The 24,574-nt window shown below is 38.2% G+C and overlaps 2 protein-coding genes across 2 annotated transcripts in view; both read right to left on the reverse strand.

Moving 5' to 3' along the window:
• Positions 1 to 1,619: 1,619 nt before the first annotated feature.
• On the reverse strand, positions 1,620 to 3,415 carry LOC107709721 (twist-related protein-like). Its single transcript, XM_016514313.1, has 2 exons — positions 2,776 to 3,415; positions 1,620 to 2,024 (listed from the first exon to the last, which is right to left on the reverse strand). The coding sequence occupies exon 1, from the start codon at positions 3,325 to 3,327 to the stop codon at positions 2,806 to 2,808; it is 522 nt and encodes a 173-aa protein (XP_016369799.1). The 5' UTR covers positions 3,328 to 3,415; the 3' UTR covers positions 1,620 to 2,024; positions 2,776 to 2,805.
• Positions 3,416 to 6,020: 2,605 nt separating this feature from the next.
• LOC107709718 (protein atonal homolog 8-like) overlaps positions 6,021 to 24,574 on the reverse strand; it is a 20,739-nt gene continuing 2,185 nt past the window's right edge. The window contains exons 2-4 of the mRNA XM_016514309.1: positions 20,196 to 20,294; positions 6,714 to 6,799; positions 6,021 to 6,491 (exon numbers count right to left, since the gene is read on the reverse strand). Of these exons, the coding sequence (XP_016369795.1) occupies positions 6,021 to 6,491; positions 6,714 to 6,799; positions 20,196 to 20,294 (656 nt within the window). The remainder of the gene's footprint in view (positions 6,492 to 6,713; positions 6,800 to 20,195; positions 20,295 to 24,574) is intronic.

A 24,574-nucleotide genomic window follows, 5' to 3' on the forward strand; every position in this document is an offset into this window, starting at 1 on the left:
ATTATAATTCACACTTTCTTTATTCTAGTCAAAAAGCACTATTAACACATGCCAAAACGCAAAATTGCAGCATATCCAGTTCAGCTCGATAACTTAAGACACACCGAGTTCAAAACGAGTCCAGATGCAAATGAGAATCGGCGTTTTAGATAAATAATTACCAGAAGTATATCCTCAATGCATGATGAAATCCCTACAAAACTCCCAACAGAAACCCGAAGCAGAGGAAAACGAATCCTTAGCTTTTCCACGTCCTTTTGCTGCCTGCATTTCAAAACACACACGCATTCCTCAAAAACCAGGCTCATCATCCCATCATTATCCCATCGAGTCTAACTTCTTTTTAAGAAACTCAAAGGATATTCGTGTCAGACTGCGTGCAAGTGAAGGCGGGTCTGTGCAACTCAACATCTGTTCTATTCACATGACGCTAAGAAACATATTAGCAACATCTGGTAGAAATAAGTTTGATTCAGGTGCCTGCGCTCTCTCTCCCTCGCCAAGAGCCCAAACTCCTCCAGGCGTCATGTGAACGTGTTTCTGACGGGAAACCGATGCAAGCGTTTGGAGAGATCAGTGACAGCAGAAACGAGCGCCAGATTCCGTCTTAACCCGAATCACACCCTGCTCGTGAGTCTCGTAAAACAAGACATCTTCAAATTCTATACAGCAAAAATTATTTGCAGCTTTCCAGCGGCTGTCTGAGATGATCGCGCTGGTTTTTATGGTATGGTTTTAAATGTATTTTTTAACGTCGATTAGCCTATTCTTAATTATTCCTTCATTTGATTCTTTCTAAATCAGTATAAGGTTGTAAAATGGTGGTTTTGACCCGCTGCACCTTTCCGTGACCTTCCTAACCCCTCATTTTATAGACATCTGGGAATTCCATACATGTTTGGAGCCCGTCACACCTTCAAATGATTCTTCACAACATCCTAAACGCTTTTCCAGACCTGTCATATGCTCTCCTTTTGGGTTAAAATCACCGCGCAAAACGACACAAATGTCTTAATTACTACAGGAAGAATTATTCGTTCCTATGTTCTTTTATTTTCTTAAGTGTTGTTATTTGTTATAGTAGAAAATAACATGCAAACATGATTTCTGTGTAACACAATTTGTCCAGTTATTAGAACAGTTTGTGCATTTATTTCGTTCAAATGTTTTAAATCATAAGTGCTAAATAAAATTAAACATTCTGAACGAAAAAAACTAATTAAAACATGAGCATCATTTCTGGTTTAGAATAAGTCTTCTAAATTGTAACTTTCGAAATTCTATTGTTAAATAGTTTAAAATACTTTCCTTGCGACAAAAAAAAAAATACATATATGTATATTTTAGAAAAACAAAACTGGCATATGTAAACTGGCTGAGCAGTCCTATATGTTAATGACAAAATAGAACTAATCTTTTAAAAATTGATGTAATAACTGCAAATCAGGCAAGAGTATTTTCATTTTTTTTTTTTATATTATCGAATGATTACTGCATTTGTTTATGTGTAAAAGCTTATTGTCGTTTGTTTTCATGTATTTTTTAAAAATCCATAATGCATAAAACTGCAATAACAACATGCTAATATAAGTACATTTCAAACCATGTTTTATTGCAGAAAATATACACATATGTACATCGTATTTAAAATAGAAAATGCATAGACACCAGATCTATTCTGCATTGTGACAATCATTAATAAATAAATAAATGTATTTTCTAGGACCAGTCAGAGAAAGTGTTATGAGCCGAGTTTCTTCCATATTTCCTTCATTCGTTCTGTAATAAATATGACGGCTGCTGTCAGAAGCGCGGCGAGTCTCTCTGTTGGTCTAGAGACAGAAGCACATGTTTTCCACATTCGCCGTCACAACAGCACAGATCTGATTGTAATTCCTGGTCCCGTGTCTGTAAGTGCTCGCAACGGCGTCGTGACGCTCCAGAACCTTCCCTTTATAATCCCTATGTTCGCCATTGTTTCGTGTCGCTCCTTCCAGTGAGTTCAGCTCCTCAAGGCCGAAAATCTGAAAAAAACAAAGATAAAAGTGTTTGAGACGGTACAACACGATTTAATATTACAATACGGTTTAATTTAATAGCTTTAATAGTATTTTTGTATGCCAGAAAAAAATAAAAATAAAATAACAGTTTGAAAAAAGCACCAAAAAAAAAAACATTTTTCTAAATGATGAACTCTTTTTAGTGCAAAAATAGCCTTTTTTATAGAACCGTGTTTTGAAAACGCAGGAGAACCTTAACCATCGGCACAAAGATCCATTTAAGCATCTTGAGGAACTTACGGTTAACATTTAAAAGTTTGGACACATCTGCTCATGACTCTTTTCTACGTTGCAGAATAAAAGTAAAATCATTCAAACTCAGAAATAGCACAGATTATGAAGGATGGGAATGATGTAGTGACCAAAACATGTGACACAAACGAAAACTCCTTTATATTTGAGCTTCTTTTAGATTTCAGCTCACTTTGGACATTCATAAGGTGCATCCTGGGGCGCTTTTAAAGTTGGTTTCCCATCACCATATAATAAATATACAGGGGTGAATTCAAGTAAATTGGAACACAATATCATCCAACGAGATGACAATTATCCTGCATGAATTTACCCTATAATCATTTATAGCCTATTAGTCAATTGATGTGAAACATTTAAACACGAGCTTTTAAGTCTTAAGTTTTTCAAATCAATCACTCAGTCAAGTGTGTCCAAACTTTTGACTGTTGTCGAGTGACTTGTGAAGTTTTGCTCTGCATACCGTGCTGCACCGAAAGCGCGCATCCGTGCATTAGTGGGATGTTGACATGGACCACGCGCCCTCCATTCTCCAGACGGAAAACGCGTAACTGAGTCTCTCGTGCGCCACATAACTGCAGCTGGACATTTTGGAGTCCAGCTCGTCGCTCTGCAGGACCTGACACAGGAAATCGATGTACCGGGAAGCGAGCTTGAGCGTCTGTATTTTGCTGAGCTTGTCCGAGGGTAACGTGGGGATGATTTTGCGCAGCGACGCGAACGCCTCGTTCAGAGACTGAGTCCTCTGACGCTCGCGCACGTTCGCCATGACGCGCTGCGTCTGCAGGTCCTCCAGAGACTGCGGGCTGCCGCTGCCGCTGCCGCTGCTGCACTTTTTGCTCCGCTTCCCGGGCGTCGGGCTGTCCGAATCCTCGCCGCTCTTCCTTCTCGGGCGTCTTTTCCTGCTGCGGCGTTTCTGCTGTCGCCTGTCGGGCTCCTCCTCGCTGTTCCCCAGACTGTCCACTGGAGACTCCGGGGAGCTGGACTCCTCTTGCATCGCCTCTTCCTCAAACATTGATGTTTGGAAAACGCAGATAATATATAATAGTTTCCCTCTGTCCGGCGGAACGGGGTCCCTTTCTCGGGGTGTCTCCTCTTGTGCGTCACGGAGGTGTTTCTCAAACTTGAAGGGAAGTTTGGAGGCTCTTATAGTCTGGAACGCGCAAACTTTTTGGGCTGGCCTGCGATTGGACGAGAAGCGCGGTGACGTAAGAGGGGAGAGGCGGGAGAGGAGCGCGATCCAAAAGGTTTCTGTTATACAAGAAGTCGTTAATTAACGCGAACATTTGAGCCAATCACAGCGCTGCGTTTAAACTAAACAGGACGTGCGCGCGGATGACATATTCATTCTTAAAGCAATGCTGATGTTTATGGAATTCAAATATGGAATAGAATCTATTTTCGGATTTTAACGTATTGCAAAACATATTCAAAATGATACCAAACATGCATCATGTCAAAACTGTGAACACATCAGTGTGATCCAACAAAAATACTGAAACATGCGATGACAAATTTATAGTAGGCTGATGATTCATTTTGATAAATGAGCTGATGAACTGATGACATATTTAGCTTCATAGTCTTCTGCAGATGTTTGAACTGTAATTCAGAATAGAATCGAACAAGAATTTAATTAATTTCTTAAAAACACATCAAACACTAAAATCGTATATAACTGAAACATTCAGTACTGAATCTTTGGCCAAATCCATTAGTGATTCATATGTAATCATTAAAAGGGCTTTTCAGCTGGACAGATTTCAATGTGGTTTCTGGAATGAGTGAGGAGATTATTTGCGATCTGGCCATGTTGGACCAAAAATGCGCTTAAAAAGTTTAAAATTAAGGTTTTCTTTGGTCAGTAGCGATGCGTTACGTTTAAAGCATTAATCATGCCGTTAATGTATTAATATCATTTACTGCCAGTTTGCGCGCTGGCAGTTGTGAAGAACTGTGTCGTTCTGAAATCCACCTCAAGTCACTGTAAAAGAAAAGAGCGAATCTGGTTTCTCTAAGTAGACCTCATTGTTTATTTGAACATGTTCTGAAATGCATGTCTGTGTTAGTGTTATTGCAGAGTCAGGTTTCCTTCTGCAGCGTTTTCATACGCAGCGGGTCGCCAAGCGCAGACGACGCGCAAACTGTGTGGCCGCTTCAGTCCAACACAAACACGCTCCCCGAACCGGCCTTCTGCTTTCACATACATCCAAAGAGCCCGCTTTAGCCGCACAAACTGACGTTTCTGTAAATGTTATAGAACACAGAAGCATTATACATTCAAATTTAAACCACTAAAAGGCTTCTCGTGTCACAAGACCGCAGAAACGCTCCCTTTTAGGTGTAAAAAGCCATGGTTTAAAGACTCCGCAAGGAGGCGCACTGACGAAACATATCCATGCGTGCCATCGTGCGAATGCGCAGCTTACATCTGACTGTGATGTGACTTGAAGATTCACCCCAAACACACAGATGACAGATAAATATGCGCTTATATTTTTATGTATTTGATTGATCGAAATGACTTGGAATGTTCTGTTTCAAAATGTAGAGTTTAATACAAAAGTGTCACATCTATGGTCATCCTAGTGCGGCGCACCTGTTCTTGTTTTACCTGTAATAGGTGTCCATTGAGATCTGTCGACGGTCCTGAAACAAATCCACATAACTACAATAAAAAATAATTTGGTGTAGAAAAAAATGTTCACTCAGAAATTGCTAGTAGCCTACATTTCACAAACAATTACAAAGCTAAGAAAAATATTTGTTTAATGTAATAGACACCTCAAAACCACCCAAACATAATCTCAGAAATCCAAAATAAATGCAACGATTTGTCTCAAATTCCTATTGGAAATGTACCGTAATTTGGAACCAATGCTAAAGGATCCTAATGTGATTTCTAAAATATAATTATAACGTAAACCACCTCCAAATCCAAAATAAATGCAACAATTTGTGAAGAATCCCTATTGGAAATGTATCATTATTTAGAACCAACCCAATAAACAATCATATTGGTATTTTTTTTAAATAGAATTATAACATGGGCTTATTATCAATAGGCCAAAACACCACCTTTGGACATGAAAAGTTACTTTTTGAGTATTTCTGGATTTCTACAGATGAGATTAGTAGCGAAACGTTATTCCAACACGGATTTTGATAAATATGACGCAATATCCAAAAGGATTAGAAGTCAACTAAGATCATAATGGATAATTCCTATACAGAAGTTTTAGACTAAAGCACCTTTCAGCTGTAAAACCCCAATAAGTCAGATACGCTTTTAAAAAAATGCATTATTTTTATTGGCTTCAACATCCACAGAACCGTTCCATTCCACAAAATGTTCTTTATAGCGAAAAAAAAGTTCTTTAGATTTTTAGAATGTTCCTCACACCTCAAAATGGTTCTTTTAAGAACTGTTCAACGAAAGGTTCTTTGAAAAACCCCAAAACGCCTTTTGAAACCTTTATTTTTAAGAGCGTACGTTATGAAATATTACAGTTTTACATAACATCTTTTCTAGTCCAAATTTTATTGATTAACTCCTGCAACCATTGCAGCATAGAGAACCTATGCCATAAAGGTAGGCCGAAATGACAGAGAAATAAACATTATAATCCTTTTTTTTTCCATAATAAACTTTTAAGTACCTCGATAAACGTTCATCTAAACAATGGGATTGAAATATTGACTATGAGTTCAGTTGTTCTCGAGAATATCCGTCATGAAGGCGATGTAGATGATGGCCAGGCGCAGAGTCTCTATCCGTGACAGTCTCTTCTCGTAGGCGAACGTGGGAACCTTTCTGCGCAGCCGGTCGAACGCGTCGTTGAGGCTGAACATCCGTTTGCGCTCGCGGATGTTCGCGGCCTGGCGCTGGACGCTGCTGATCACCCGTTTGCGTTTGGGTTTCCCGCTGCTGGAGTTCACGGGAGACGCGGTGCTCGATGACAGCGCGTAAAAGTCATTCGATCGAGCTGTCGAGATGTCGAGCGCGTGGATGGATGTCAAGTCCTGGTACAGTCCATTGCAGTCGGTGCTGTGTGTCTCCTTTGGGGCCAGAACGGGTGTGTTTGGCATCATCTCCATGAAGTCCACATCAGTGACCAAATCAAGCATTGCAGGACTCAGAAATGACTTTTGCATATCCATACTTTTAGAGCCTATGCACTGTGATTAGACAGCACATGATCAGACTTCATGCATTTAAACCCACTGTTGCTTTCGAAGAGGTGGCCAGGTTTGTCCGGGTCATGCGGATTGCCAAATCCGGTCAGATCCGTGAAGTTAGATCCTATTGGCAGCAGTCCATGATCCCAGTCCTGCTGTTTTAATATGTCTCTTAATTCCACCCCGAGTGTGTCCTCTTTTATGCCTCCAGATCTGTTTTACTAACTCAGTGAAGGCCACTTGAGGGACGTCCGCCTGGCCTCTCCGTGCTGCTCTGTGCCATTTGATGGCTGAGGGCCGCGATGATCCTGAGAGGGGACGAGGTGCTTGACAAAGGGTCACTCAGTCTGTTTGCTCGGTTTCCCGGTGCACTGAGAGGCTAAATAATGAGACTTCTATTACTGTGAAAGACCAAATATAACATTCTCCCAGAGCACACTACACTTCCACAGCTTTTCTTTTGCAAATTAGTGCAAATAGCTGCCGGTTGCCATGGAAAAGACAAAGTTTCCACTGGTCACTTATAGGAGAATCACAATGCAAGAGTTGTCTAAATCAAGAACATGACAGCTCACATGAAAGTGCACGAATATATATGATTTCTATCTATCTATCTATCTATCTATCTATCTATCTATCTATCTGTCCAATACATGTAATGTCCAATACAGTTTTTCACCGTATATAGTAGGGGAATTTACCTTTAACCGTTTAACAGGTTTTTACTGTAGCATTTTTACAGTCTTTTACCGTTAAATTCACGGTCATTTTTTACAGTGTATCCATCCATCCATCCATCTAATAAAGTCCTCCAGGTGTCCAGGACTCAAACTTCAGATCGCTGACCACAAAATAAGAGTTTCTGATGAAGTAGCAACATGTGCACATGGCAGTGGATCGGTGGCGAAGCGTTTAGACGATGAGTGTGATGTGAAATGCTGAGGTAGAGGAGCAGAGAGATGCGTGTGGGAGGATGGTGGGTTTTCTTGCAGTTCGTCCCAGAACACAGTCAGCGGCTGCTGATTTATGTGGTCTCTCAGTTCGTAAGAAACATTCATACTGATCTGCTAAATACAGACAGAAACCAAAACACTCCATCATCATTAAAGGCTAGATGATGGTGGCATGACCTCACCGTGCCAGAAGATAAAAATCTATTTATGTCCAAATGTCCAAACGACTTATGTTTCATTTGAGAAGAAAGAATGAGACAGCCAGTACATTTAAAGAAAATGCTTTATGCTTTTTTAAGTAGTGTTGTTCTGCCAAGTATCATAATCAGTACATGATTTCCAGCGTGTTTTATACAACAGTTCAATAAAAAGAAGCTAATATTGAGTAACTGACATTTAGACACAAAATAGCAGCAGCTACTTTATTTTTTTTTCTGCCGATTTAAACTGATGTGGCATCATATAAAAACAACCAAACTTGATCAAAAGTGACTATAAAAACATTTCTAATAATTTGTATTTCAAATAAATGCTGTTCTTTTGAACTTTCAATTCATCAAAGAATCCAGAAAAATAAAATGTATCACAGTTTCCACAAAAATATAAAGCGGCATAACTGTTTTCAACACTGATAATAATCAGAAATGTTTCTTGAGCAGCAGATCAACATATTAGAATGATTTCTGAAGATCATGTGACACTGAAGACTGGAGTAATGATGCTGAAAATTCAGCTTTTTATCATAGGAATAAATTACATTTGACTATATATTCACATAGAAAACAGTTATTTTAAATTGTAATAATATTTCACAATTTTACTGTTTTTACTGAAATTTTTAACAAATAAATGCAGCCTTGGTGAGCAGAAGAGACTTCTTTCAAAAATATTAATATCACGGTAGTTTATCTGATTGTGAAGTGACTGCTAATCATTATGTGTGTCACATGACATGAAAAGTTTTAATTTTAATACAAAGAACAAGCTTAACTCAGGTACCTGTAACTCAAGGAGAGAAACCTTTCCTTGATCTCTCTCTCTCTCTCTCTCTCTCTCTCTTTCTCTCTCTGTTTTCCTGGCACTAGGATAAACATGATGTGCACATTCCTGAGGTTGCTATGGAGACGCTGAGAAAGCACAGCTGGACCTGGAGAATATGAGGTAATCCTGAGCCCCAGGGGCTGCTGGGTAAATATTGATCTTGAATAAGAAATAAAACGAGGAGAAATACAGTAAAGAGACAATGAGGGCGTCCGTGCCGAGCAGTTCATGTTTCCATGTGTGAACAGTAGGTGAACGAAAGCACAGGAGACCGTTTACAGCAAAGATGATTTCTGAAAATTTCTTGAGCTGTAAAGCGAACCCCCCTCTGCTCCACTGAAACAAACACCTGCACACAGATCACCATAAATCCATTTACAGTAATACTTCACCCCAAAACAAACACAAATAGAATGTTTACAATGGAGACGGATGCTGTCAAGCTACAAAAATGCTTAAAAAGCACCATAACAGCATCCATACGACTTGTACATTACATATCCATGGAGCAGATGAAAATTTAAGGCATATTTTAGAGACAACATCCATCTCCATTGTAGAGAAAAGAGCAGCATGAATATTTCACTAAAATGCGTTTGTGTTTCATGGAAGAAATAGTCATACAGGTTTGGAATGACAAGAGAGTGAGTAAAAAATGACAGAATTTTCATTTTTGGGTGAACTGTCCCTTTAAATCAGTATTTCAATTTAATTTTAGCATTATTTATAAACTATTATAGCATTTATTTATATTTTGAATGAGCTTTTTTATATTTTTTAGGTTTCTTTTTTTTTTTTTAGTTTAGTTACAGTATGTGCTTTTGTCATTTTTATTATTTTGATTAATTTCTATTTATCTTTCATTTCTTTCCGTTTCAGTTTAGTTCAGTTTAGTTTTTTTCATTTTAACTTATTTCAGTTAGTTGCCAATTAAGGTAACAATTTTATTTTAAAGGTTTTAGTTTTCTTTCTTTCTTTCTTTCTTTCTTTAATGTTTACATTTTATTTTATTTTATTTCAGCTTTATTTCAATTACCAAAAATATTTTTGATAGTTAGTTTTAGTTAATAATAACAACACAGCTTTAAATATTTCAGTGGCCAACATAAAAGTCAATCTAAAAATAACGCAAGGTTTTCTATTTATATTTTAAATTAGCTTTTTATATTTTTAGTTTTCATTTTAATTTTAGCTTTATAAAATTTTTTGTGGTTTTGTCATTTCTGTAATTGCAGTATTTTAACTTATTTCAGTTAGTTGAAACTATTTTAATTTTCATTTAAATTGCCTTTTTTTAATATTTAAGTCAATCTAAAAGTAATTCAAGGTTTATTTATATTATGAATTAGCTTAGCTTGAAATTTTTGTTGAAGATTTCTTTATGTATCTGATTTTTATGTGATGTAAATTATTTATTTGTTTAAATAATTTATTATTTATATTTAATTTCAGCTTTATTTTAATTACTGTAAATGTTTTTTTTTTATTGTTTTAGTTAATAATAGCAACACTGCTTTAAATATGTTAGTAGCAACCACAAAAGTCAATCTAAGTAACTCACAGTCATCTATAGACTGAGTTTGGCATTGAAATAGTTACACTGACAGAGCGTTTGCCACCTGACAAAAGCATGTTTTCTCAGAACAGAATCTCACAAGAGCTTTCAATCCACATCATGCATCACAAAAGCACATGAAAACCCAACAGAGGCTATTTGAGCCCTGCAGGTAGTGTGCGTTTAGGGACCGCGGTAAAACCCAAGACCTGCCAGATCCAGTTCTTCAGCCCGGGGGTTTTGGAATAAGAGCGGCCTCCATTTACTCTCTCCCTCCTTCCCAGCGCTCCAGTAGGGTGGATCATTTCCTCTCACTTTGTATGTTGGAGATAGACTACAAAAAAATAAGCTATTACTCGACTGAGCAGAATACAAAACAAACAAGGAACGTAATCGTGGCCAGGGAGAAAGATGGTGATGGTGAGGAATTTTCAGAGGGGTGTTAAATGAGCAGCTGAGAGGTTAAGTTAACCGCAAGACCAACCTACAGCCAGAAGCACAACTCCCACAAAGAGAAGCAACAGAACAGTAAACCATCCTAGAGTTAAATATAATGAGATTTTTATCTTTTAATTTTAGTGGTTGCAGTTGAGAAGTGGCCTCAATGATATTAAGATGTTCTGATTGATCTTTGCTATGCCATTTCTTAAAGGGGTCCTATTATGCTTTTTCACTTTTTCAACTTTAGTTAGTCTGTAATGTTGCTGTTTGAGCATAAAAACATATCTGCAAAGTTACAAAGCTCAAAGTTCACTTCAAAAGGAGATATTTTATTTAACAGAAATCACTTTTCAAAAACTACAACGAACGACTCGTTTGGACTACAACGCATATTTTCCGGGATTTGTGATATAACAAATATCGACAAATGGGACGAGAGCTGGTTGAGCTGCACTAGAGAAAGCAACGAGTGTTATCTCGGAGACACGCTAGCTTTCCCAAGGCAGACAAACTTTGAGTGGTTACAATCATCCGGGTTTAAATCTCGCTCAAATTGATTTGATATTGACGCAATATTTACTCTGAAGCTCGCTGGCGGCTATGGTAAGGGGTGTGACATTTCCCGACCAGGCGCCGAGTGCTGCCAATCACAGCACACACTGGCCCAGCTAACCAATCACAGCACACACTGGCCCAGCTAACCAATCACAGCACACACTGGCCCAGCTAACCAATCACAGCACACACTGGCCCAGCTAACCAATCACAGCACACACTGGCCCAGCTAACCAATCACAGCACACACTGGCCCAGCTAACCAATCACAGCACACACTGGCCCAGCTAACCAATCACAGCACACACTGGCCCAGCTAACCAATCACAGCACACACTGGCCCAGCTAACCAATCACAGCACACACTGGCCCAGCTAACCAATCACAGCACACACTGGCCCAGCTAACCAATCACAGCACACACCGGCCCAGCTAACCAATCACAGCACATTTCGTATTTCAGAAGGCGGGCCTTTATTTGATACAGGAACTATTCGAGCCGTTCATGCCAGACTGGGGAGAGAGGTGTTGTAATAATGTAAAATATGTGAAAAATAATGTGTTTTTCGAACAACATAATATGAGAGCCTGTTCTTGTACACCCCCAACACAAAATCAAGACTATGTAAAAGAGCATAATAGGACCCCTTTAAGTGTTTGGCGTGGTTTCTACAGTGTTGCCCAGTGCCATTTGAAAAGTGTCTTGCAACCATAAAGGGATAGTTCACCTAAAAATTTAAATTTGTTTTAAATTTTTTTTACCCTCAGATCATCCAAGATGTAGGTGGCTTTTTTCTGTAGTAAAGAAGATTTTTAACTGAAACCCTGGTCCTTGGTGAGTCATAAAATGCAAGTCAGCATTTTTGATAATAAAAAAAACCCCCACAAAATTAATACTCATGGCTCCTGATGATACATTGTGGTCTTATGAAGTGAAACGATCAGTCTGTGCAAGAAACTGATCATTATTTACAGCATTATTACCTGTAATCCAGATCCTCAGGCGAACAGTCCAGAGTGATGTCTGGTTCACGAATGAATCATTCTTTTGAACTGATTCTTTTTTGTGAACTAGATGAACCAGTTCACCAAATCGGACTGAAGCGTCTCAAACAGTTCGAGCAGCACAGATCTACAAGTTATACTCAATCAAAACTCACTTTCAGACGCCTGACAGTCACTCCGAATCACAATGAGCCAAAATACTGGCGTATCTGATCCTGTGATGAATGAATCATTCAGAGCTCCAGTTCCTCCAACAGTCACTGAACTGAGGAAGCCTTGAGGGACCGATGAGCCGCTGATGTGCGCATGCGTGAACCGAGCACTTGAATGAAGGGGTGAAATTTACGTAGTTTATTCACTTTATATGCTTTAGAAATGCAAAACATCCACGTTTCACATCATTATTGGCTGCTTTAGTGATATAATTATGTATACGTCATTGTGTGATTACACAAGCAAACTAGTGAACTGAACCAGTTCATTGAAACAATCAGTTCATTGAAAAGAATCAGTTTGTGGAAAAGAATCAGATTTCCCTGTTTGCCTGAGGCTCTGGATTACAGGTAATAATGCTGTAAATAATGTTCAGTTTCTCACACAGACTGATTATTTCACTTCATAAGACCATAATATATCGTCAGGAACCAAGTGCATTAATTTTGTGTCCCCTGATATGCTTTTTCGACACCAAAAAAAACATTGACTTTCACCAAGGACGACAGTCTCAGCTCAAAATCTTGTTTACTGTTTTAATGAAGAAAAAAAGTCACTTACACCTTGGATGGCCGGAGGGTAAATGAACAGCAAATTTAAATTTTGGGGGGAACTATACCTTTAAGTCTCTGTGATTTTCTGGTCTCTAACTATGGCTCAGGTCTTCAGTGTAAAGTGTTTTTCTTCAGTGTTTTTTAAGTCCATTCACTTTTTCTAAACCAAATGACAAAGTTTAAAACCTACCATTCAGGGTTTATAATGTTTATAATCTCAGTTTTATCACACAGAATCACAGTAAATGAGCAGCTAAATGAGCAGGTGAGATCAGTAATGTGTTTCGTCAGATGTAGATGTTGTCTGGTTTGGTGTAAAGCATCTGAACTGGTGTGTTTCCTCTGGGATCTGTTCATAATGCATTTGGGCCACAATGCAACAATAAATCTGAAATTAAATACCTCTCCATCCCTCCCGTGTCCCTCTGTCCTCCCTCTGTCTGCGTCCAGCTCGCTCTCTCAGCCACTTCATCTTCTGTGAATGCATCTCAAAGCCAAATTTCTTAAAGGGACAGCAGACCTAAAAATATACAACTCTGCCATTTACTCACCCACACGTTGCTCCAAACCTGTATGGATTTCTATGATCTGTGGAAAAAGAAGTTTAGAAGAATGCTTTTCAATGTAATTAAAATCAATGACGTTTTCGAGCTCTAAAACAGTAGTCCATACAACTAATGCACAATATTTTAAGACTTCTAAAGCCTGACGCTTTTATACAGCAATACAGATAACAAGGACGTTAAAAGACTTCTCCGATTATCAAATCATCTAGAACTTTTAACACTGTATCAAATGTCACTAGTGAGATTAATCTCAATATTTATTTTAATGCCTTTAAAAAAGGATACAGATAAATGACCTGCTCTGTTTAAAAACAGCACAGAAACATGAAACTGGATGTTTAAAAAAGGACTTGAGAGAAGTCTAGTGTGCTTCAGGACGGCTAATGATCCTCATAGGGATGTGAGCCAAGAAAACCAGTAATATAGTGACTGTACCTCACACACACTAATAGACTGAAGGACAGACTATATATCTGGTCTAGATAGCAGTTGTGAGTGTGTAGGGCGAGATCTTTAACTATTATATGCAGAATAGTTACTTACTGTTAAGTGAAGTTCACTCAGGCCGAGGTTGCCTGAGTCGACATCTATCTTGGCCTGAAAAACAAGCACCCTGACATTCTGATGAAGCCAACAGGGCAGTTTGCCTCTCTGAAGTGTTGAAGTGTACTGTGTCACAGAATGTGAAAGGTGCTGTGCTGTGAATATGTAAAGTGCTGTCTCTGATGCCGGCGGCTCCCGCACTGAGCCGAGGAGGAATTTCCTGATCCGTCTGGCAGCTGTGAATGTGTGGGTGTTTTCTGAGGTTGCATTTGTAGATAATGCATAAAAAGCAAAGCACGATTTATAGATATTGTTTAAAATTTGAGTGTTATTTAATTGTTTAAATCTTGACTAATCAAATATCACTGGGGAGCCAAATAAAACTTTATTCTCCAGAATTTTAGAAACACCACTGTTCAAATGTTTGGGGTTAGTAGGATTTGCTTTTGAAAGAAATTAAAGGGAAAGTTCACCTAAAAATGAAAATTCTGCCATTAATTACTCACCCTCATGTCATTCCAAACCCATAAGACCTTTGTTCATCTTCACAACACAAATTAAGATATTTCACAGTCAAGACCCAGAAAGGTAGTAAGGACATAGTTAAAATAGTCCATGTGACATCAGTGGTTCAACCTTAATTTCATGAAGCTACAAGAATACTTTTTGTATTTAATTAATAGCAGAATTTTCATTTTTGGGTGAACTAACCCTTTAATGCTTTTATTCAGTAAGGATGTATTTACAAAGACATTTTGTTACAAAAAAAAAATTCTATCTGAAATAAATGCTGTTCTTTTGAACTTTCTATTCATTAAAGAATCCTGAAATGCTTCACGGTTTCCACAAAAATATTGGGCAGCACGACTATTTTCAACATTGATAATAATCAGAAATGTTTCTTGAGCAGCAAATCAGCATATTAGAATGCTTTCTGAAGATCATGTGACACTGAAGACTGGAGGAATGATGCTGAAAATACAGCTGCGCATCACAGAAATAAATTCTATTTTAACATATATTCACATAGTAAACAGCTATTTTAAATTGAAACAATATTTCACAATTTTACTGCATTTTTAAACAAATAAATGCAGCTTTGGTGTGCAGAAGAGATTTCTTTCAAAGACATAACAAAAATCTTCCCAACACTTTTAAAAATAAAGGTCCCACAAGAGCTTTTCACAGTGATGCCATAAAAGTTCTTAAAGGAACACTTTGTTTTTTCTTAGTGTGAAGAACATTTTAATAATCTGAAGAACCTTTTTCCACTATAAAGAACCTTTTGTGCAATGGAAAGGTTAAGCTTAAAGTTTCTACATGGAAGCTAATAAAGCTTCATTTTTTACATGTGGAACTTTTGAACAATATTGTACAAGCTTTAAAGAACACAGAAATCAATAAACTGATCTTAAAAACCCATTTGAAGTATATAGCAACTCAAGAACCCTACAGAGCAAAAATACTCTTTGCTAAATCTAACACTGGTTAGCAGGTCATCAGAAGGTTCTCTGAGGTTCTCCAGCTGTGTGGAGCCTGAGGAGCGATCTTCCCCCCAGTGTGAGTGAGATGACTGTCAGACTAAACTCTCAGACTGCCAATACAAAAGACCAATAAACATTCAGGCTCCTCCCACCGGCTTCACCCTGCATGCCAGATTCCTCCGCCTGCTTATAAAAGCCCATTTTAGAGAAACCACACTGTTTAATATCCACTTTTTCCCATAGAAATCAGGCCTTAGTGTGCGATTTTGAGAGTTTACATGTGTGTGCACATTTGTGTGCAACCTTTAGATACAAGAACAGAAACCTGCTGAAAGACCCCACAGCAGTCAGAGACCACTGACGTGATTAATGGTGTTTGCTAAGGGTCTGAGATTTGAACAAGCTCCAAACAAACTTGTCACGTGCTTGCATAGAATATGTTTCAAGCCTTAAAGGATAATTTTGCCAATATTAAGACAGCTTTGTATTGTCACAATATCAGTAGTATATTATTTAAATGAACAATGTGTACTCTTTCTCCATGTTACCTGCACCTAGATATCACCATTTATTTGTTAGGAAGAATCTACCAGAAGATGCAAAACACACACACACACTATAGATCAAAGTTCCAGCTGTGCCAAAATCAAAAGTGCATTATGGGTGTTGAAGTTTTTGGCAAAAACGAAACCCACAGCCCCGTTTTCCTTAGTCTGCAGCACAGATTTAAAAAATAAATAAATACAAAAATTGCAATTCGACTGTATAGACGGCCAAGTTTTATTAAAAGCCCATCTTGCTAGTGATGAATTATCCATTTAATATATTAAATGTATATTTAAAATGTGAAAAAAATCCCATGGATATACTGAAAGCGAGATGTGAATTATATCTTCAGAGCATAATATGCATTGCAGAATATTATTAGCCTTGCGTGTGGACACTTTTGAAAATAAGCAGTAACTAAAACTATAAGCAGTAAATAAAAAACTTAATAAAAATAGTAGTATAATATATATATATAGAAATAATAGAAATGACAAAGCACATTTAATGTAATCTAAATCAGTGGTGACAAGCAAGCAGGGTTATTATCGTTAACTAAAACTAACATTTTTGTTTACTGAAATAAAGTTGAAATAAAATTTAAAATAACTGAAGTTGAAGCATGAAAATTACTTACTGGAAATAAAAAAAAAACTAAAATTAAAATACAAAATGAAAATATAAAAAACTAATTCAAGATATTAATAAAAAAATTTTTTTAAAAGAGTTTTATTTAAACGTTTTATTTAAAAGGTTTATTAAAAACCCATCAATTACCCCTTTAATATATTAAATGTATATTTAAAATGTGCAAAACAAACAAAAAACACAAGTTTTGCTTAGGGAAACACCCACATTTCCTTTGGGAAATATGAAATATGAAATTGCCCAACCATTTTATCCCAACCATAATGTACACTCTTAAACATAATGCTCTTTATTGGCATCTGTGGTTCCATAAAGAACCTTTAACATCCATGGAATCTTCCCACTCCACAAAAGTTCTTCACAGTGGAAAGAGGTTCTTTAGATTATTAAGATGTGAAACATGCCTCTTCTAAGAACTGTTCACTGAAAGGTTCTTTCTGGAACCCAAAATAGTTGTTCTATGACATCACTGCAACAAACCCCCTTTTGGAACCTTTGTTTTTAAAGGGGTCATATGATGCGATTTCATTTTTTCCTTTCTCTTTGGAGTGTTACAAGCTCTTGGTGCATAAAGAAGATCTGTAAATTTGCAAAGACTAAAGTCTCAAATCCAAAGAGATATTCTTTATAACAGTTAAGAGTCAGCCACACCCCCCTAAAACGGCTCGTTCGAACACGCCCCCACATATCTACCTCACTATGTGGGAAGATTTGCATAACGCCGCCCAAATGTTCACGCAAAGAAAGAAGGCGTAACTTTTATTCTCGCTGTAGTATTGTTGCCGCTGCCGCCATGTCCTGAAGACGCTGTGTGCTTCGTTGTGAAAGCGAAACTACTTTGTTTGGTCTTCCAAAAGAGGACGATATCTGCTTCGTCATGCCTAGAGCTGATCCGTGCTGGTCGCTGAGGAAATACTTCAACTTAGTGCTGTGGATCGCCGGCACATTTTATGGAGGACTGTTTACTGATCCTGGGAGAGTAACGTTAGACTAAAATGCCGGCAGTTCTGACTCACGTAAGTACGTTTTTATTTAAAGGATTTGCCACTGATGATTCAAACGCGAGTTTTGGGCAGTGTAGAATAGCACTTGTTGTTTGTCATTTCTCTGATCACAAATACAGACAGGGTTTTATGTTTACGCGGCACGATGCAACGCAACGCGTAAAAAGACAGTATAAGTCATTATAATCAGTAATTATGTCCCCACTGATGCAACAAATGCCTCGTTTGTAATGGGTTTTAATGTTTTTGTGCTCCGGCTGGGACACGCCATCACAGTATGTGAGGGGCGTAACATTTCCGTCTCACGCTTGAGGTATTCGGCCAATCACAACGCACTGGATAGCTGGCCAATCAGAGCACACCTCGCTTTTTCAGACCGATGAGCTTTGTAAAAATCGACGCGTTTCAGAAGGCGGGGCATAGAGGAGAAACAATAATGTACAGTATGTGGAAAATAATGTGTTTTTTTTACTTTAAACCGCATAAACACATTTCATTACACCAAATACACAAAATAATGTTCTTTTTAGCAGCATCATATGACCCCTTTAAGAGTTTACATCGCAGCATTCTGAACTTCCAAAGAGGCGGAGCTTAATACAATGACAGCATAATATATATCTAGAGTTTTATCTATTCAAATCAGAAGTAGATGACTTTTTTGTTTGTTGCCGTTTACTGTGTTTGGGTGGCTGTCTCACAGAGACCCGCCTTCTAGGCTTTGCCACCTTCCCGCTGTTTCCCTGGATTACTGGCGGCCGTTCCCCAACAAAGCCTGAAGGATGTTTGCACAGCTGGGTGACCAGAGAGAGAGAGAGAGACTCCATACCCCAGAAATATCAAACCTTCCAATTCCCTGCTCGGCACTTGCCGTGTTTTTTCAGCGTCAGTGTAAAAGGTGCAGCTCTGCGTCAGTGTTTATTTGCTCAAAAGGACGACCCAACTGTGACATAGTTCAGACATTTTTTAGAGAACCTGCTTTGTTCGTCACAAAGATGAAACTGACTGCTATTTTTGTTTCCGTTACTGTCTTTATTTTATTTGAATTGCAGTTTTCTCATCTCCCATGATGAAATCAGCGTCTTTGTAAGTCTTGATATATGATGACATGATTCTCTGAATAGTTCGGGAATTTGAGCAAGCGTCGAGGGAATGTTATTATTTTGGCTTCGTTTAAAAAGAACAAGATCATCGTGACCCATCATTAAAGCAGTGAAACCATTTCATAAGGACCAATAACAAATTACAATGACTCTCCAGTCTGAATATTCGAAACTTGCTGACAAAGACACATCGTGCTGTGTGGAGTCTGTAATTAAAGTTTTGATTGGACAAACACAGAAAGCAGACGTTATGACATCATTATTTAAGCTCCGCCTTTCGAGGCTTCCCGGAAAATTCCTATTTATGCAATTAGAAGTCATATGCAGTGATGCATGCTTTAATTGGAATAAATTAGATGTGCTGGACAGTTTCATAATGATATATTTTTCATTTGCCATGAGAGGAAGCTATTTTTTAAATTTTTTGCACTAGTACAACAAATGATGCACATTATTGTGTAATCAAAACTTGTTTTCTCGTTTTTTATCATACAAGTCTGTCACTTCATAGACAGGCTTAGAGCAGTAGTTCACACAAAAATGAAAATTTGCTGAAAATGTGCTCACCCTCAGGCTACCCAGATGTAAATGAGTTTGTTTCTTCATCAGATTTGGAGAAATGTAGCATTGCATCAGTGTCTCAGCAATGGATGCTCTGCAGTGAATGGGTGCCGTCAGAATGAGAGTCCAAACAGCTGATAAAAACATCACAGTAATCCACAAGTAATCCACACCACTCCAGTCCATCAGTTAGTGTTTGTGAAGTGAAAAGCTGCATGTTTGTAAGAAAAGAATCCATCATTAAGAAGATTTAACTTCAAACCGTTGCTTCCGGATAAAATACGAGTCCATAATCCATAATAACACTTCCTCCAGTGAAAAAGTGCATCTCCTGTTGTCTCTCAATCCAGCCACATATTTGTTTAGAGCTGTTTTGGACTGTTTTCACGGTGCTTGATCTGTGCAGATCTCTCTCCTGATTCAGACCAGACCACTTTTTCACTGGAGAAAGCAATATTATGGAAAGAGGATTTGCCTAAAAATGTCTTAATGATGGATTTGTTTCTTAAAAAACATGCAGTTTTTAGTTTCTCCAGATGTGAACTGATGGACTGGAGTGGTGTGGATTATTGTGATGTTTTTATCAACTGTTTGGACTCTCATTCTGACGGCACCCATTCACTGCAGAGCATCCACTGCTGAGCAAGTGATGTAATGCTGGATTTCTCCTAATCTGTTCCTATGAGCAAACACACTTAGATGCCCTGAAAGTGAGTACATTTTTAGCAAATTTTCATTTTAGATATATTCCTTTACTGACTAGAGTTTTCTTGAAAGACATCTTTAATAAATAAATAGTCCACAATATTATAGCATGTGAACAATACAATTTGCTTCCTCTATATCACATGATCCAGTTTGGCAGCCATTTTGGTTCTGGGTTACATAGTTTCCCCATTTTCACTGGATATCGTGGAAATACATTGAAGTACCTGGCAGTTGTGGTGGCAGTGGGCTGTCCGACTCACAGGCTGAGGTCAGTTTGGGGCTTTTAGCACCTCTGCAGCTCTCTGGATCCTTTCGGCAAGGAGCTGCAGGAAAAATCCCAAACAGATGTCGTTCATAAAACATGACTTTTCAATTACTCACTCCCCTTCGGAGCGCGCCGCATGCACACGGCTCTGAGCGCAACCCAACACGGCCCTGCTAACGCTCAGGAAATATTACATCACTGAAAACTAAACTGGTGGGTGTAAATATATTTTTGTGACCAGTTAACAAGCTTAAGACCCAAAATCCTCCCAGAATTCCCCGCTTGACTAATGTCCACTCCGGTTCCCTTCCTGCTGGCCGGAAAAACAGTGTTATTAGTATAGTTTTTAAGGCAAGCATTACTATTGCTTATAAATACAAAAGATAAAGAAAGATTATTTCACAAGTACTCAAAAGTAACTACTCAAAAGTAGTTGTGCATGCTTATTTTATATTTTAATTTGTACTTTTTGTAAGCAACTTATAAATTGTAAACACCCTAGCAACCACTCACAACACTATGCCAACATGCGCAAAACTCACTGCTAAGCATGACTCGTTTTCTTAAAAGAAATGGGAAAAACGAGTTTATTTATTACAAATGTTAGTGAAACTTAAATTTCAAGACTCGTATGCTTTAAAAAATGCACTTGGGCCACTTTTTTTCTCCAACTAACAGTCCTCAAACTTCTTTGGTTTGCAATACACACCTCAACCATAATGCATGGGGAAAAAACACACACACACACACACAAACAAGTGCAGAAAATCAGCCTCGCCTCTGGAGGACCTGGACCTCGAAGCTGAGATATTTACAAGCAGTTCATAACAAATCAAAGCGCTTTTCGTTTCATGTATCGTTTGAAGTCTTTTGGCACATCAACGCACAGTTTGTTGAATTTCTCCCCAGATATCGTCCCATTGGCTGAGAGTTGGGCATGCCGCTCCAACTGAGACGTCAAAGCACTCTCCATCATCTCTGGAAAACCTCCGGGACTTTATTTAGAGGCCGAGAGCCCAGATCCTTCTGAATGAGAGACGGCTGAGCCAGTCTTTGTTTTGTCAAGAACAGAAGAACATGCTTGGATGAAGGAAACGAGGGACCAATATTTTGCAAAGAGCTACGAAAGACAACACTGCAGCATTTCCACTTTTCCCAGCCATTTAACTTCACGTCAGAGTCCGTGCCGGCCGGATTTGTGCCAGTTTTGTCAGGCACTGGTGGCCGACAAGAAATGTTGTTTTTGGATTTATGCCGCGGCCTTCGAATGCTCAACCTACGCCGCGCGTTTGCCAACATAAACCCCCAAAGCCACAGCCCTCACACTGCTGAGGGGCAGAAATTAATCGTGAAGGCCGAACATGAGGCAATTTATCAATGGCCGCTCTAATGCGTGGGCTGTGGCGAGGAAGGCAGGGTGCATCATGGGAGCCGTGCCACTGGGCAAAGAGAGGTAGAAAGCGCGAGAGAAAGTAATTAGCTTTGGTTCTGGGTAAAAACACACTCATATGCAAGGCATGGGAAAGATCTGTCTTAGGAACTTGTAAATACCAGCAACTGATCTCACTGGCCGTGTAAACTGCCGCCCGGAGTGAATGCACACGAACACGCAAAACACTGTCATGAAATACTATGGCAGAAAGGCTTGAGTTTCCAGAACTGGCTGCTGCAGGTGTCGGTCTGGAGGCGGAGCAGCTCCGCCCACATTTACATTTACATTTAGACATTTAGCAGACGCTTTTATCCAAAGCGACTTACAATTGGGGGATACATAATTTTTGTGACCAGTTAACAAGCTTAAGACCCAAAATCCTCCCAGAATTCCCCGCTTGACTAATGTCCACTCCGGTTCCCTTCCTGCTGGCCGGAAAAACAGTGGGAAATACCCAATATTACAAACAACATACCTCACATTTAATGCCATCTAATTTGGTGGTGACAAGCAAGCAGGGCTTTTATCGTTCACAAAGTATTAAAACATTTTTGTTAACTAAAATAAAGCTGCAATAAAATATAAATATTAAATAAAAAACTTTGAATTGTTGCCTTGGCATCTATAACTGAAATAAGTTCAAGTATTAAAATGACTAACTGGAAATTTAAAAAAACTTAAATTGAGCTAAAACTACAGCTAAAAATGAAATCAAAATACATTAAATCTTAATAGTAATACTAAAACACACACACAATCACATAAAAAACTAAAATTAAATGAAAACAAAAATATATTTATATAAAAATTGTATATAGATATATATATATATATATATATATGGATTGTGTCTAGAGGGCATGTTGTAGGATGGCTGGAGAGGAGAAGTTTTGATACTTCTGCCTCAGTGAGGGGACAGATGTTTTAAAACTGCATATATTTTATCGCAACAGAATGATTCTACATTCAATTCATAAAATCTCATATCCAAACATGTATATGAAAAATATTGTCATATTTAATTTACATCACCTGCTACAACAGAATAACACAAGGGCATTTCCATCCTGTCGATACCTGTAGGAACTGTACCCAAACTCGGACAGAGTCACAGATCCACAACCACACGTCTTGCTCTCCCACACTAAAATAAAATGTTGAGGTTTGAACTAAGCTAGTGTGAGCGAGTCTATAGTTCAGTGTGAACACAAACAGGCCTGGACCAACTCGTCCCAACATTACTCTAACTCAGGTGGCTCACAAACAGCTAAACCTGGCCATTTTCCCAGTGTATCATTAAACTGTGGGCAGTATTAAACGCTTGGATATTTATAGGCATGTATTTAGCAAAAATCCCTGCCATAATAGCACCGATAGCAGTGACTTGTTTACCTTTTGGCTCTCTGGGTGGAAGTTTGGGTGTCACCTCATTAAAAATTTTATCACCTGACATTCTCGTGTTTTTATAAGATACAAGCAAATGCTCTCATTAAAAGGTTTTTCACTAGTGCATATAAAGAAAACCAGAAAAACGCCACGCTGTCGCTCTGTCTGGCACCTGAGGTGTGTTTTTGGCTTTATTTGTTTGCAGTCATGTTTGAAGTGTTTTGTCTAAGCGTCCACTTCCTGAGCTGAAAATGGAAATCTCTCTGACGGGATCTAACCGCCACGCCAGGCTCCCCGCGACTTCCTACACAGGTGTACGAAACCTGCCCGTGACCCTCGTTTCTTCAGCTTCGAAAACACATAAAATGTCGGGCGTTTCAACACCGGCTTTGGAAAAAGGCCCAAAAAAAGGTATTAGAAGTGCAGAGGAAAGTTTTCCGTTGTAAATTTTAAGGGGGGCCGAGGTACGGTTCAGGCCAGAGCGTTTGACGACTATGAGAGCGGCAGAGAAAGACTTCAGCTGTGCTTGGCACAGAAACCTCTGAGACAAGCGTTAAAAGATGAAAGACGGGTCAGGACTCCGTGCCTATAAAACGGATCTGTTGCTGTCTGTAGCTTCAGCGATGGGCACAATGCTGAATATTTCAGCTCTACTGCTGGAAAACAAACTGATAAACATGAAATAATCAGCAGGACTAGATGGAATCTGGGGACGTTTTTCAGCTTTTCTGGCTTTAAACATGATCAAATGTGCTAAACGTAGCTAAGGATACAATATTAGAATACATTAGAAGCTGAAAGCTTCATAAAATTGGCTGAAATATGCAATAAGCACTTATAGAACTTTGTTAACGATGGCCATTCTGTCAACATGAAATGGAACTCTATTTTAAATTGAAATCTATTTTAGATAATAAAAAAAAAATCCATTGAGAATTGATCCAGATTGTGATTGTGGACTCAACTTTTTGACAAGCATCTCAACGTATGCTAAGAGTAATGGTGCTTTTTGTATCTAACTATTGGAAAATTGTTAACTATTCCTAGAATTAAATGAAATAAATGTTTTTTTTTTTGTTGTTGTTTTAGTTCCTGGTCTTTAATCTGTGCATGTCATTGTAAGTAAGTAAGTAAGTAATGAAAGGAAATAAATAAATAAATACATAAATAAATAAAAATATTATTAAATTAAATTATTATAAAATGAATCAATAGACTTAATTTCTCAACAAGACTCTCAAACGTATGCCAGTGGTAATACTTTTTTAAAATTATTATTATTAGTTAACTACTGGAAAAAAAGTTTAAATTCTCCATCAACTACAACAGTAGCCTAAAAATAGCCTAGAATATTCCTGGTCTTATTTTGCATGATTCAGAATGTCATTTCTAATTTCTCTATATTTCTCTCTCTCTGTGTCTCTCTCTTTATATATATATATATATATATGTACGGAAAGTATTCAGACCCCCTTAAATTTTTCACTCTTTGTTATATTGCAGCCATTTGAGCCATTTGC

Source organism: Sinocyclocheilus rhinocerous, unplaced genomic scaffold (genome assembly GCF_001515625.1).
Source record: "Sinocyclocheilus rhinocerous isolate Xijiao unplaced genomic scaffold, SAMN03320098_v1.1 scaffold2853, whole genome shotgun sequence".
Lineage (NCBI taxonomy): Eukaryota > Metazoa > Chordata > Actinopteri > Cypriniformes > Cyprinidae > Sinocyclocheilus > Sinocyclocheilus rhinocerous.